At 40.7% G+C, this 15,668-nt stretch overlaps 1 protein-coding gene across 4 annotated transcripts in view; it reads right to left on the bottom strand.

Moving 5' to 3' along the window:
- The window catches only part of MACROD2 (mono-ADP ribosylhydrolase 2), a 1,364,702-nt gene that overhangs the window by 95,981 nt on the left and 1,253,053 nt on the right, over positions 1–15,668 (bottom strand). For all 4 annotated transcript variants that reach the window (XM_050952172.1, XM_050952173.1, XM_050952171.1 and 1 more), the window contains 2 exons: positions 12,845–12,884; positions 6,059–6,142 (listed from right to left, as the gene is read on the bottom strand). In XM_050952172.1, coding sequence (XP_050808129.1) covers positions 6,059–6,142; positions 12,845–12,884 — 124 coding nt within the window. The remainder of the gene's footprint in view (positions 1–6,058; positions 6,143–12,844; positions 12,885–15,668) is intronic.

Below are 15,668 nucleotides of genomic sequence, written 5' to 3'. Positions count from 1 at the left end.
AAATGGAAACAGATCATCTGATTTCCTTAGTGCTGTAATCAGTCAAGATAGATGGCAGACTTCAAAATAAAAATGAAGTAACAAGCCCCCAATCAAAGTATAAAGCTTTCTTTTAAGACCTGTTGGAGTTTTTCTTTAGTGAGGAACTCCAGGGAATTGAGTCTGTACTCACCAAGGAATTGGTGGGAGGAAGAAGTCAGGGGGGAAATCTGGGTGTGTTAGATTTACTAGCCTGACTTTGCATTCCCTCTGGGTGAAGAGGGAAGTGCTTTTGTTTCCAGGACTGGAAATAGAGAGGGTGGACTCCCTCTGTTTAGATTCACGGAGGTTGCTTCTGTGTATCTCTCCAGGAGCACCTGGAGGGGGGAAGGGAAAAGAGTTATTTCCCTTTGTTGTGAGACTCAAGGGATTTGGGTCTCGGGGTCCCCAGGGACGGTTTTTGGGGGGACCAGAGTGCCCCAAAACACTCTAATTTTTTGGGTGGTGGCAGCAGTACCAGGTCCAAGCTGGTAACTAAGCTTGGAGGTTTTCATGCTAACCCCCATATTTTGGACGCTAAGGTCCAAACCTGGGATTAGGTTATTGACACCAGCCCTCAATCAAAGTAGAAAGGGGTTAACAGCATCCCTTTAAACATAACTATTCTACATTAAGGAGAAATGTTTCGAGGTCCCTTTCAGTCCTATGATTCTCTGATTTTCTGCTTTGTATCCCCAAAATAACTTCTTCTATGGTATCTTTTAGTTTAAAATATTCTTTTTGAGGATACATGCAACACACATTTTTAATATATCATGACTGTAGTTCAGGTTTATAGCTGAACATCATTGTCCCGTGGGGTATGACAGAGATACAATTACAACTTTTCTACTCAAAGGGCAAAACGATTATTCTCTATACATTTTCAGGGCACCCTGAAACTTAGTCAGAAGGGGAATGTGAAAGACTAGTTAACATTGGATCCAGATTTTAAGGAGGAGGGAGATTGCCAAATGGGCGTAGAATTGGAAGACATTTAAGCATGTGTTTAACAGAATTAATGATTACCCATGTCTTTCTACTGGAGAATGGTAAGTACCAATAGTTGCTAGACGGACTTCAAGGCCAAGATTCAGTAAAGCCCTTAAGCCTCCATTACTTCCAGGGACGTAAGCATGTTCTGTTGAATAGGGATGGGATTACTCACATCTTTAAAGTTAAGCATGTGCTTGAGTGCTTTGCTGAGTCAGGGACCAGGAGAGGAAAAATAAATCAGACAATCTCTAACCAGATACAATTCTACTAGATACTAGGAATAAGGCAAATGTGAGTTGTTACTCCTTAACTGAGAGACTACTGACTCTAGATGTGGCTGTAATAAATGTTCTCCTGATGGAGATAAAAGTTTTGTCTGTTTACCAGATCTCCTGAGCCAAAAGAGCTCTCAAAATTAGATGCACTTCAACAATCAACTTCCTGTACATGCAAAGCAAAAGAGAACACACAGGTGACACATACACTTGGCTCTGTCTGAAGGAGGCAAGAACTTCCATCCGTCAGTGAGCCCAGGTCCCTGCCCACTGTTGAACAATATTTCAGACATATGATGTTAGACATGAAAGCTAAGAGGTCTATAGTCAGATTACCTCATCAGGCAAAGGAACTCTCCTCAACCTACTGTTTTTAATATGATTTGTGTACATCTTGACCTTCGTGACTTGGATCATCCATCAAACAATTTTCCTTGTCAGCCAGGTAAAGAGAAAACAGAATTTATCCAAGATGCACAATTCCCACAGACAAGCTGCCTCCTTACATGGGGGTTAGGCTTCAAATTATCATCTCTTGATGATAACAGTCTGCCTATCTATCAAACAGTATCTAATCTTTACTTTTTGGTAAAGATTATGGAAAAGGCTGCAGCAGGACAACTCTCAGAGCTCCTCTATGCCTTCAAATTCTCTGTGCAATCAGGATTCTGACCTGGGTAAGGCACCAAGATGGCTCTTCTTGCATGGTTTAATTATCTACTCCCGGTAATGGAGAAAGATCAGGTAGAAAGACCTTGATGATACTGATAGATCTATCAGTTGCCTTTGATATTATGAGATCATGTTCATACATCTAAGATCCCTGGCAGGAGTGAATGAGGCTGCTCTTCAGTGGTTTGGTTCTGTTTTTGCCTAGAGATTCTCGATGGAACTGATGAGCAACAGCTCTTCCTCCTTGCCATACCAGAAGTATCTATTATTTCATACTTATTACTCAAAGTGTCCATAAGTCCATTAGCAGAGCTAGAGAGGAGACACACGGAAGTTCTTGGTTTTGCTGTGTGGAAAAGAGAGTGATGGAAGTAACATGTGCTGACTCATGATAGGTCTGTTTCATTTGCTGTTATTTTACCTATGTATTTATTTTTGCATTGTGTTTTTAATGGAGGCAAAGAGTACCTATAGCTTTGGATAGGCATATCTTTAAGATTTAGTTAATTCCAAATACATAAATAAAGCAAAAAGACTCACGTGTCTTTCGTATTTCAGGGAGTTCAAGAATAAATAGTGTCCCATCTATTCCTGCACTCCCAAATAATGTTCTACCTACACTACATTGTAACACGTACACCATGCAATAAATGGCTGGTAGAAAAATCTGCTATGCAGTTCACACTTGCTTCTCTCTCAGTGGTTCGAATATATAAAACAATACTTTTAGTAGCATAAAAAGAGAGCATTAATACTTTAGAGGTTCAGTATATCCGATGAAGTGGGTTTTAGCCCATGAAAGCTTATGCTCAAATAAATTTGTTAGTCTCTAAGGTGCCACAAGAACTCCTGTTCTTTTCGCGGATACAGACTAACACGGCTGCTACTCTGAAACCAGTATACAATTGCTTTCATTAGCATGCCATGTGTATATTTTAGCTTACCAGAAAACAAACTCCCTACAAACAGCCATTGATTTGACATTCCTTCATTGCAGAGGGGGTAACAATAAAGGAATCAATTTCCCATGATCTTCTGGAGAGATTTTAGATGTACTGAAAAGGTACTACTACACTATCTCAAACCAGTGAAGCAGCTGGGCACGTTGTAGAAAAATATTATTGAGCTCAGTGGATTAGTATTACAGGTTGCCATCTGGGGACATGCACTGAGGGTAGAGTCAGTAGGCTGTTAAAAGAGTAAACCTTGGCCTCGCTACATATTCCCATATTTATTTTAAATTGACACTTAGTACAGGACGAAATCCTATAGAACTGGAAATTTACATAGACTCTTCTTGTGGTTTCTATGGTTCATTATTATTATTGATGATGCCAACTTGGGGAAAATATTTTCCCTCTAATGAGTGTGCAGTATATAAACAGAGCTATGCATATGCACAATCCTGGATCACGCCACATATTCACAGCTTTGTTCATCTGCAAGGCTTGCCATAAGATTTCTTTTAATTAATTAGAAACAACATTCTAGGTAGTAATTAAATCAGTTTATGGCTAAACTCTGTTCTCAGACAAATGTGTGCAAATCCTAGTTACTTAAATTGAAATGGCTCAGAAGGTGTTACATTACACTCTGGCCACTTCACAAGTTTTTAGGAATTCAGTATCAGGGGCCTAAGCTATTTGACATCTCTCTTAAACTGAGGAAAAGGTAATACTATAGAAACCTGATCCACAGCCTCTCTCTCTCGCTCTGCCCTTCCCCCTCTGTGGATGCTTTAATTACTTTTTTCCATCACAAGGACTCTTGAGTATAAATTTAGACTTTCAGCCTTTATGCATTACAACCTGATTTCTGCCTAAGGAAAAGAGAATTCCATCACCAAATAGATTAAATTTTGCAGCAGCGATTATGTGTTACAGGCCTCAATTCTGCATCAGCAAAATCCACGGAACAGCATCAAATTCAAGGAATCCAGACATTCTACAGTTCCAGGGTAACGTAATCATTCTCCTGCCGTGCTATTTACTTCACTCTTCCAATGCATTTATTTGTGTTCCACAAAGTGAACTGTAGGTCATGAAGAAACATCGACAAGAATAGTAAAACTGGAAAGTCTCATCTGGTACAGCACAAAAGCAGTTAGAGGAATATTATCATCTCTCTTCCCAGTGAAAGGGAAAAACAGGGGCTTACAACATCCAACCTTTTCTTTATTTTTATATACATGTATGTATATAAAAATGTATGTATGTCATACAATGCTAAGTTCTAGTCTCTTTCCAAGCAAAAATATACAGTGATATATATTATTGTTTATCCTCATTAGGGAAAATGACATCAGTCATTTCCCCTAATCAATTCTCTATGATCTTCCAAAGTGATTAGCCTGTATCCAAATGGATGCATTTATTTTGCAATATGAAAGTTCTCTCCTCTAGACATGAAATTGCTACTGCATTTTTAGGTGGCCTCAGTGCATTATTATATGGTTAATGAGAAAGAAGGCCAGTTAGGAAAAGATTTCTTGGATCTCTCCATACCTCCAAGGTGATGAAATCCATTGCTTTAAGTACTTGCCACTAACAACCATGTCAGGATGTCAGTGACAGCATGTTACTGGCAGTTACATAAAAGTGAAGGATGTTATCATCTTTCTGGGCTTTATGATTCATGCTCTATCCCCAAGCCAGGGTATTTTAGGAGCATTCCTCACAGCACTAAAATCATGTAGTAATTGGGTTAGGTGGAGAGTGAAACATGTCGTCTTGGGAATGTTGGGTCAAAGGGATCCTGTGATAAGAAACTACCATGGAAATAAAGGATTAAGGCTCCCCATATTAATTATCTCATCATTAGGGCACTCAATAACAAGTAAAAATTCTTCTGAGAAGCACATCCCAAAACAACATGAAAATCTACAATATGAAAATCTATTACACTACAAATCTTTGAATCTTTACGGCATGAAGGTCTTCAATGGGAAACTCCGTGAATGAGACGTCAGTCCACCTAAAATTATTGCACTTTGATCCAATATCAGAATGGCATCACTTCAGTACTGTAGACTCTGGTACCCCTGCGCACATGGACTAACTTCCGCCTATAGGCTCCAATTCAGGAACACAATCCTGCTCAAGAAAGCACATAAGCATGTGCTTAGAGTTAAACTTTTTGTTAAGTGCTTCCCTGAATAGGGATGGACTTAAACACTTACATAAGGAGTTTTCTGAACTGGGGTTTTATCTGCATGACTAATGCGTAAATATACATACTAAATTCTTTTCCAGAAAGGAAAAGGAAATATTGTGGTAGACAGTGCACTTATCTGAACAGTTAACCCAACAGAACTGTGATGGGGTATACAAGCCCCACACTGGAATGGAAGGGGGTTAAAGGACAGTACTGGGTCCAGATAACTCCACCCTTCCAACTCTGGAGAGCATGCTCCAACTGGAGACAGGGTTGAAAAGGGAGCAACACAGCTCAGAAGGCTGGAGAGGAATACAGACCTACCGGGAAGGCTCTTGCCAAATGGGGCTAGAGACGCCTCCCTGAAGTACCAGTCTGTATGCTGAGCCCTACTCTTCCTTCCCCCAACCCCCATCTGGGATCAGAAGCAAAGAGAAGCCATGGTAGGAAGTGAGCCAGGGATGGTAACTCAGTGGGAACCACACTCTCCAGGTCTAACGCTGCCAACCTGCCTAGGGACCAGGGTGTGGGTGAGCCTGAGATCCCCTACTCCTGCCCCATGATGGAGTGCATGCTAACTCCTAGGCTTCCCAGTCCATCGAGGACCATATTTCAAGGACAACGTATATTACTTTCGGCATCATCTGTTACACAACATCAGAGCATATCACAGGTATAGAAACCATAATTTCCCATATTACAGGAACAGTAACAAGTAGAGAATTATGTGAAAACAGCATTTTTAATTTTGAATCTACATTGCCATAAAACACACCTGTATTAGAACTGCATTCCCGTGACCTACAGCCAAAATTATATTAGCAAGAAAAAAAAACACACATGCATAGCCAATATAGATAGTAGGGATATTTTAAAATGAAAGTACTGTATGCTGCATAATTTAAAAACAAAGAGCAATGAATAAGAACTTTAATACCACCTACCCTCATTATCATCCTTCAGGTTCTCAGATTTCTTTGCTTTGCACTTCATGGGAGATGGTGACTGGGCTTTTTGTTCCAATTCCTCTGCAAGCGCAAAATATATTATTTCCAAGTAATATTATTTTATTAAATATTAATATGCAGGCGATTGTAGCAATAAGTATATTTTATCTCAGCATTCCTTTCAATGCAGAATGCCTACATGTGCATTTGGAAGTTTCAGCAAAGCCTAATATGCTGTATTAGGGGTCATAATGGGAGTGTGTGGGTTCAAACTGAACTTAGATAGATCAACCTTGAATAAAGCTCATATTTAAATAATTTCTGCCTTCGCACTCTCACTGTCTTCAGATCTATAACATTTAATGGGTAGCTGTTTTTAAGCAATGGAGGTTGGTGGCATCGTACTGTGTTATGGACTAGTGGAGGAATATGTTCAAGAAGAAGGATTTCTGTTAGCAGCCCAGTTTTGCATTCATTGACAAAATCCACTAACAAAGGAATATTGACCTAAAAATTGGCAGCATGGATGTAAGGCAGAGGTAGAGGTTTGATACCAAGTTTGAAGTTAATTAAGAGAGGGTTCCTTCAAAGAAGAATGTTCAGAGTTGAAGAAGTCTTCCAATTTTTTCCTTCCCACTTTTCCATAATACAACAGCAAGAAGGGAAGAGATTAAATTTGGTTTGCTGGACTCACTTATAGTAGTTGAGAACTAGTGTGCAGAAGACTTAAAATTAGTTGATTAAACTTCAAAAAATGATGAAGATTTGGTGTATTAACAGCTTAGGGTATGTCTAACACTGGAATACAAGACACGTGGCACAGCTGTGACTGGCCTGGGTCAGCTGTCCTGGGCTTGGGGAACTCAGGCTCACAGGGATGTAAAATTGCTGTGTAGAACGTTTAGGCTTCAGCTGAATCCCGAATGTCTACACAGCAATTTTACAACCCTGCAAGCCTGAGCCCTGCAAGCCCAAGTCAGCTGAGCTGGGCCATCCACATGTGTTTAATTGCTGTGTAGATGTATCCAGAATGGCTTGTCATGTCTGATGACCTTAATGTAGTGCACCAAATGACAGCTGGAGACCCAGGTCAGACTTTTAAGAGTAGTCAGCACCCATAAATGGTGCTGGATTGTCTTAAGAGTTCAGCTCCCATTTATGTACCTCAATGAAATGACTAGATTTTCAAAAAAGGTTCAGCACCCAGCAGCTCGTGTTGCTTTTCAGAGCTGCTGAGCCCTTTTGGAAATCTGACCATTTCATTTAGGTGCCTAACAGGAGCTGTGGGGTACTGATGTCTATTGAAAATCTGGCCCCTACACTGTTGCTTTAAAAACAAACAAACAAAAAAAACCCAAGTAAGTTTCAAGTTCTTTTCCTTGAAGAGATAAACTGAAGTTTGTGAGGCTTGTTAATAGAAAAAAGGAGACTTTTTAGAAACTATTAGTATTTGAGGATTGGCATGCTAAACCCAGGGTTGTGAGTTCAATCCTTGAGGAGGCCACTTAGGGATCTGGGGCAAAAATCAGTACTTGGTCCTGCTAGTGAAGGCAGGGGGCTGGACTCGATGACCTTTCAAGGTCCCTTCCAGTTCTAGGAGATATACCTATCTCCAATTATTTCTATTTCTTAATTTCACCTTACCATTAGTGTAGCTCCATGTGAATAAATGCATCAAGCCTCCCCATCTCACTATACTAACTTATAGGATGGGAGACCCTATCCTTGGAAGCAGTGACTCTGAAAAAGATTTGGCGGGGCATGGTGGATAATCAGCTGAACATGAGCTCCCAGTGAGATGCTGTGGCCAAAAGGGCTGATGAGATCCTGGGATGCATAAAGAAGGGAATCTTGAGTAGGAGCAGAGAGGTTATTTTACCTCTATAATTGGCACTGGTGCAACCATTGCTGGAATACTGTGTCCAGTTCTGGTGCCCACAATTTAAGGATGTTGATAAATTGGAAGTTCAATGTATTTAGTCACATGCAGCATGGGACTAAGAGAACAAACCTCCAAACTACAAGAAGCCAGGTTGTGGGGAAAAGTTTGCACTTCTCTACCCATTAGTCAGGATTTGGTAATAGGATTTGCTACCTCTGAGCAGTAGCCAGGATTTGGCTGGGTGTTTACAGTCCCACTTGGCCCTCACCAAGCCCTTGGCTCACAAGAAGCTTGGGGAAGGGGAGAAATCTCTCCACGTGCTTAGCTGGGACATTGTTCTTTCTGCGGCATACCATACTTAAATGTGGCAATAAGACTCACCAAATTCTGAGTCAGACTGTAAGTTACAGGCAGTAGAAGCCAATAATGCTTGAAAACATTCTAAAATGAAGAGCTGTATTAAACACAATTCTAGGGACTTAACATTAATAGTTAATTCGACAAAACCTCAAATTGGTGATTGTTTCTATATCTTCCCATTGTAAGGGACTCTTGTATTTACCAATTTGCTGCAGTATGAAAACACTCCCGAATTTGCTTGATCTCAGGAACTGGACATTTCCTTTCTAAAGGTTAACCACGTGACAGAAGACTGTGTTACCTGCCAGCAGTTGTGATCAACTAAATTGGAAATTGTAATACTAGATTTGAAAAGAAGATATGAAATTAAGATCGTTGGAGTGCTAAAATCAACTTCTCTCTTCTCTGGCTGGTGGACATGCAAACTCAACCACAGGGAATAAATATTAGGGAGAAAAAATGACTCAGCTATTCAATCTACATAGAGTCAGCCAGAAGCAATGGTCGTATTCAACACGTGGTTAGTACGAAGGATAGAAGTTGTCAGATTTGAAAGATCAATTGCTGCCCCCTCTATCATTCCTTAAAAAAAAAAAGAAGAGTATTTATAATGAACTGTATTGATGCGGGGCCTGTCTGGCTCTAATGCCCCCATATGATAGCTGCTGTTTTCCCTTTTTGGCTTGGCAATGCTTCACTCTAGGAGACCAAATCAATATGAATATTTCAGTCACCATTCTCCCCTCTGAAGATGAAGTTATCATCTAATCGATCTGTGAGGCTTCCTCTAGTCTCAAAAATCAAATGCCAATCAAGTTTTAGTGTTAAGTATCCATGTATAACATGTCTAGGTCTTCTTAGAGTCTCTAAATACATCAGAAAATATATCGAATGTCTTAATTGACTGCACTAAGATAGGGGTGGGGGATGAGGAAGCTTGCACTGGGAGAAGTTAGATCAGTTACTATTGCCAAAGAAACAGTATTTCTCCGTTACTGAAAGAATCTTAAAATGCTCACAAAAAAGATGTGGAGGAAGCATCTCAGGAGAATGTGATTTCAAACACATTTTCATTGCTTTTTAGCAGACAAGTAGATTTTCCCTCACTCCAAAGACAAAACAGGATTTTTGTAAGCTTCAAAAATGTGTATTTGTGTTATGGCCAAGAAATAAATCTTAATCCTTTCAGTTCTGCAGAGACATACCACATATCATGAATAGAGCTGGCCAAGAATGGCAAAAAACAGTGCTTACAACCATTTATTTGAGTCTTGAATGGCTGTTCAATTTAACCACTTTTGTACCCTTTATGATTTGTGAGCATTCATGCAAAAAGGTATTTACACACAATAATATTTGGGGAATGGCTATTCTCCCTGGGTCAAACCCACAAGGCCAATATGCCACTTCAGGGAGGCCTTTCCCAGCTCCCAAAACATTCACAAATCCTGCTCAGTGACAAATGCCTGACATTTTCCTCTCAGTCAGAGAAAAAGCTCCCATCTAAGATGAAGTGCCCTGACATACGCACATGTATATATTAGAATGTGCAATCTGATAGTTTACAGAAAGGTTTCAAAGCTAATGTGAGTGGGGAATATTGGGTCTAACATCTTGGGTAGGAAAGGTTTCTGATGCTGGGTGGGACTAGGCAGGTTGCACTCTTGGTGGAGAGATAGGATAACTGGTAGGAAACTTTCTTTGGGTATGTAACAGAAGGTTTGACAGCAAACACGGCAGGCAAGGGGCTAGAGCAGGGGTATGGTTAGGTTGGGAAGATTTTCACAGCTGAAGGAGAGCAGGACACTTATAATTAGTGATGGGTCTAATGAGGTTTTGGAAATTGAAAACTGGGAGAGACTTGTTTATGTGTTTTTATTCCCCCCACTCCAAATACTAAGGAAATTAACTTTGGCTTTGGGGAACAAACCTTATGTTACAGTGCTGGAACATGTATTTACAGAACTATGCTTCCCATAAGAGCACATGGCTGTATAATTTGCATATGCCATCACTGAGCATAACTGTGGTAGCATTAGAGGTATTTTTGCCTTCCTATATGTCTGAAAACATAAGTGTACAAAAGCCAGGTAATCCAAAAGTGAAGATTTACAATAATGTTTCATTAATGTGGTATAAAATGATAAGCCTTATGGCACTGCATTATTAAATCACGTCAGTTAAAGATGGACAAAATCTATCTGATCATTTAGTCTTTCCCTCTGCCAGTGCAAGATATAATTCTCAGATAAAGGACATATCAGATACTGAACGGCAAAAACCTGCAACAGAGTTTACTCTAGCTGCCCTTTTGACTCAGCCATTCTGACAGCAGACTGTATGAAATATGATAACATCAGAGCACTTTGAGTTGAATATAACAGTATGTTACCAACTGTTACAAGATGCTGCATCCTGAAAAATAAACCGATCATCTAAAAAATACTAATTAAATGCCATTAGAGGGCTGATTTTGAGTGTCTCCTTTAAGAATAGGGTATTTTTTAAATAAAATTTTTTTTTCCTAACTTACTGGAGATACTGTTCTCCAGTGTCGTAACTCATCAGTGCCAGTTATGCTTAATATAGTGTTATCAGCAGATATCACTGGAGATCATCTGAGACACATGCAATTAAAACATCCCAGTTTACTTAAAAAGAAAATTATGACGAACAGAGTTTCTAAATGTAATAAGATATGCACACTCCCGGGTGGTGGAGACATAAGACAGAGAATACGCTCTCAGCATGTTCATCTCCCCATAAACTACACATTTGACCATCTGCTATTCCTTACTTATGGCTGAGTCCTGCAGCTGCTCCAAAGGCTTGATCTGGTGTCCATTGAAGTCGGTGGGAATATGTCCACTGACTTCAGTGGACACCAGATCAGGCCTAAGTGAGGATCTGAACTTTTTCTATTAGCCTTTGCAACTGTGTTTAATTAGAACTGAGTCTCAGGATTGAAAGAGCCCACATGAGATGGCCTGCTACTGCACACTCCAGGAATCCCAGAAGCTTTAAAGGCTGAAACATTAGAGAAACAACCCAAAGATGAGCTTTGAGTACAGATTAGATCTGAATGACTCAGCAGTTCAGGATCATCAATATTGGCTTCAGCTACAGATTCTGTCTGCAGGAGTCATGACCTCATGAAGTCAAGTGGAATGAAAAATGATTATTCATTAAAGACTGAAAGTGGCAAATAGCAGTTGCAACCTAATTTAAACACAGATTAAACAACTTTTCCCACAAAGAATTTAAGAGCAGATACTCGTCAGCCTGGTGACTAAATTACCATAAACAGAGCTCTTCCCTTAATGCAGAACTCATCTGTTTATGACATTTATGCAAATATCCCTTACTAATATTAAGTTCTTACACTAAAGGGTCAAAATGGCATCGCTCTTTACTGTTAAAGAATATATGAAGGATACTAAACTTTGGCCATACAAGTACTAATGGCACATCCAACATCAGTATAACTCAGTGATAGGGCACCAAGCAACATATGGTGCTGAATACGTGGTACCCCATGGGCATCCTGTGAGAGAAGCAGTGATCTTGTTTGCTTGAAATCCACACAGGAGCAGATATGTGGCAAAATGTCCCACTCAAATTACCTAATTCTGTGGTGATTTGCAGTCTAACCCATGTGGTAACTTCATTTAATTTAATGGGCCTACAAAGGAAGCAAGACAAAAGAACTGATACTAAGAGTCTTATTCTGGCTATAAAGTGGAAAAGTCATTTTTAATTTCTACTATTAAACACTTTTAAAAATTAATTTAATGTACATATTTATAAATGAAAAAATCCCCCCAAATTCTAAATAATATAGTTAATATAAATACATATGCCTCGGTTCCAATAAAAAGTGAAATTGGAGATATCACAGTTTTTTGGAGAGGTTGGAATAGAAAACATTCATGGTATCAAAAATACAACAGTATGATACCTGTCAGCAAGTGATGAATTTTTAACGGCCATTGTGTGCTTTTGCACGTGTATATTTTGTACATCTAACACAATACCATACATTTTAGTATTTATAAAAGTTCCATCCAATGCAATAGGCAGAGAACAATAATTATTCATACATGTAATAAACTCAGAAGGCCAAAATACCAGAAATGTGTCCTGCCAACTCAGAAGTATCTCTCTCTCTCTCTCTCTCTCACACACACACACACACACCGAGTCAATGACTACACAGACACACATACACAGAGTCAATGACTACACACACACACACACAAACACACAGAATCAGTGACTGCAAATGTGCAAATGCAAGTCCCCAAGGGTTGCTCTGCTTCCACACCTTAGTAAAATAACTAAACTGTGGAACCGTAATTATTTCCCATTCATGTTCAAATTAGTTGTTAATAAGGAACAACTACAAACCAGTGGGCTACAATGAATGATGACTATAGAACCTACTAACAAGGTTCACCATGGTCATGTGATTAATTTTAAGCTGTTTCTCAAACTGTTTTATAATTTGCAGAAGTATGTTTTTGACAAACATGTTCACATACCTGTATCCTCATTTATCTCAGTCTCCTCTTCATTATCATCATCTGTCAAAAAAATAAATAAAAATAAAATGATTACGAAAAAAAGAGAAGCATTTGAAAATAATGTTGCATGCTTCAAATTGCTTTTATTTTAGTTTGTTTTCTGCTGTCCAAAGTATTACATTTAGATTTAGAAGAAACACGAGTATGGTAGATTACTGATATCTAGATATCAAAATTCAGGGAGGTAGAATTCTGCCTCGACTTACACAGAGTGAAACCACTTTGTAATCTGTTTCATAGTTTTTCATTCCTAAGGGTGAAATTAATCTAGTTTTACTTGTCAAGCTCAGAATTCTTGGTTTTTCTCAAAAGAGCTGGTAACATTAACACTAAAGTTGGTTGGAAGTTTTGGTTTTTGGAGGAAAATATATATGAGTGAAAAAAATAATTTTTGCCTAAATTTTCCAGGAAAATATAGACTTTAAATCTCAAAACTGAACGTTTTGGGGTTTCAGCCAAAAAAATGTTTTGTTCTCAGCTGAAAACTTTTCACTTTGGGGTGTTTCAATTAAAACTTAAAATTCCCAAGGTAGCAGACTCTTATACCCATATGAGTATCAACCTGAAATCAATGGGCCAAGATGGCACTGTAGCAGGGTGGACCTCTGCTCCTGCCCTGAATGGGTTAAAAACAGCCCTGGGAAGGGGCTGTGGCTGGAGAAAGCCGCCTTTAGGCTGGGCTGATTGGGGGAAGTGGCTGCAGCTGGGGCCACGCCCCAAACTGAGCAACAGGCCCTTATATAAGGCAGAGAAGCCAGGACCACAAACAGTCTCCCTCTGCCTGTAGAGGGAGAAGGCCCTGGCTGCAGGGAGTGAGTACTGGGGGTTGCAAGATAGCAGGTCCAAACCCTCCTTGTCAGTGATGAGTTGGCTGATACTGCAGTCTGCCCCAGGGTGTGGGGCTAGACAATGACTGGCAGTAGCCATACACTGAGGCAAGGTAGAAAAAAGGGCGGGGGTTCCCTAGGGAGGGGAGACCCTGAGAACAAGGGGTCATGGCCAGGGGGCAGCACCCTATGAAAAAGGGCACTGGGTCCAGGGAGGGACACGGGGCCAGTAGCTAGAAAGCAGATCACCGGCCTGCAGAGGGTGCTCTGGACACTGGACTGAGCTGATTCCCGAGGACGATCAGTAGGAGGTGCCGCGGGGGTGAGTCTGGCCCGGTTACAGGCACCCATAGTTAATAAAATGTCTCAGCAAAATGCTTAGAAAACATCCAGTAAAGCAAGGGTTACTTAGCCACTATTTTCCCCAAGACATGTTCTTTCTCATGAGAGCATTTGCAGTAAATCAAGGTAAGAATCACTGAATCTGGAAGAGAACACTCAAGGGGTTAATCTAATCCATCCCCCTTTGCTGAGGGAGGGAGGGGGATTAAGCACACCTAGATCATGCCTGACCATGTTTCTTTAACCTATTCTTAAAAACTTTCAATGAAAGAGATTCCTCCCTAGGCTACCTGAATAGATCAAATTAATCTCAGCCTCCACAGTAAATCAGCAGAATGCAATAATATCTTAACATACCTGGCACCAGCAGAGCTTCTGTGGAAGTTCTTACTTATAGTACAGTAAGTGGCTTGGAATATGAAATTCCCAAAGCACTAGAATATAGCGTAAACTGGTAATATTGGACACACAGGCAAAGAATATGACCTTATTAAAAAGTAGTGAAGTCTTGATACAATACAAATATGAAAAGGAGAATACTGTTTTTGTGAATTAAAGGGCCATCTTTCTAAGGAAAGGACAGAGTTATTGCTCCTACAGAGCAAAAAGGAGGATGCATTTTATGCCTGTCCCAGAATCTCATATCTTAACATCTAAAATCGCAGCAAATTAGGTATAGAGGGAACATTATTGTTTATCCTATATAGCATGGTGTTAACTGACCAAATCAAAAAGTTGAAATATATACATAGGCCTGGAGCAGAACACCCAATGAACTTTGGAGAGGTCCAGGAGTAAAACTTTCAAAAGCATCTAGGTGACCTAGGAACCTAGCTTACATTTTCAAAGGTGACTTGAGGACTTCTAAGTCTCACTGAAAGTCAATAAGGTCCCTATGTGCCTAAGTCACTTTTGAAAATTTTACCTCAGCTCCGTATCTATCTGACTTTTTTAATCAGACCCCTCTTCTCTGGTAACATCACAACTGGTCCAGAAAATTATAACACATGAGGGAACACAACACTTTCTTTGACCTCGATTTGGCAAAGATTACTGAAGTGACAAACCTTCCTTAGTCCCTAGACCTCTGTTACAAGAATTATCATCTTAAACCGGGATAAGCTCTTGTCATCTTTTAAGAACCCATGCCCACCCCAGCTCACCTCTGCTCCGCATCCTCTCCAAGCAGGACTGCGCAGTGGAACCCCTGGGCTGGTGGCTGCCGGCAGCGGCGTGCTGACCCAGGGGACCTCCCTGGGTAGCCAGCAGCATGCCAGGGCAGCCCAGAGGATTCTGGGGGCCTGGGGTCTTCGTTGGTGGGGGGCCCCACTTTGGCGGTAATTCGGCGGGGGGGCCCTTCCCCTCTGGGACCCGCCGCCAAAGTGGCCCAGAAACCCACCGTGGGGCCCCCCCACCACCGAATTGCTGCCGAAGCGAGACCAGCTGCCAAAGTGCAGCCGGGTCTTCAGCGGTAATTCTGTGGCGGAGGGCCCCCACCGCGGGTCTCCGGAGCACTTCGGCGACTGGTCCCAGAGTGGAAGGGCCCCCCGCCGCCGAATTACCGCCGAAAACCGGGCTGCATGTCGGCAGCGGGTCCCGCTTCAGCAGTAATT

The sequence above is a fragment of the Gopherus flavomarginatus genome, chromosome 4, assembly GCF_025201925.1.
Source record: "Gopherus flavomarginatus isolate rGopFla2 chromosome 4, rGopFla2.mat.asm, whole genome shotgun sequence".
Taxonomy (NCBI): Eukaryota; Metazoa; Chordata; order Testudines; family Testudinidae; genus Gopherus; species Gopherus flavomarginatus.
Note: the sequence above shows the minus strand (reverse complement) of the source record. Positions and strands in the feature narration are given on the sequence as shown.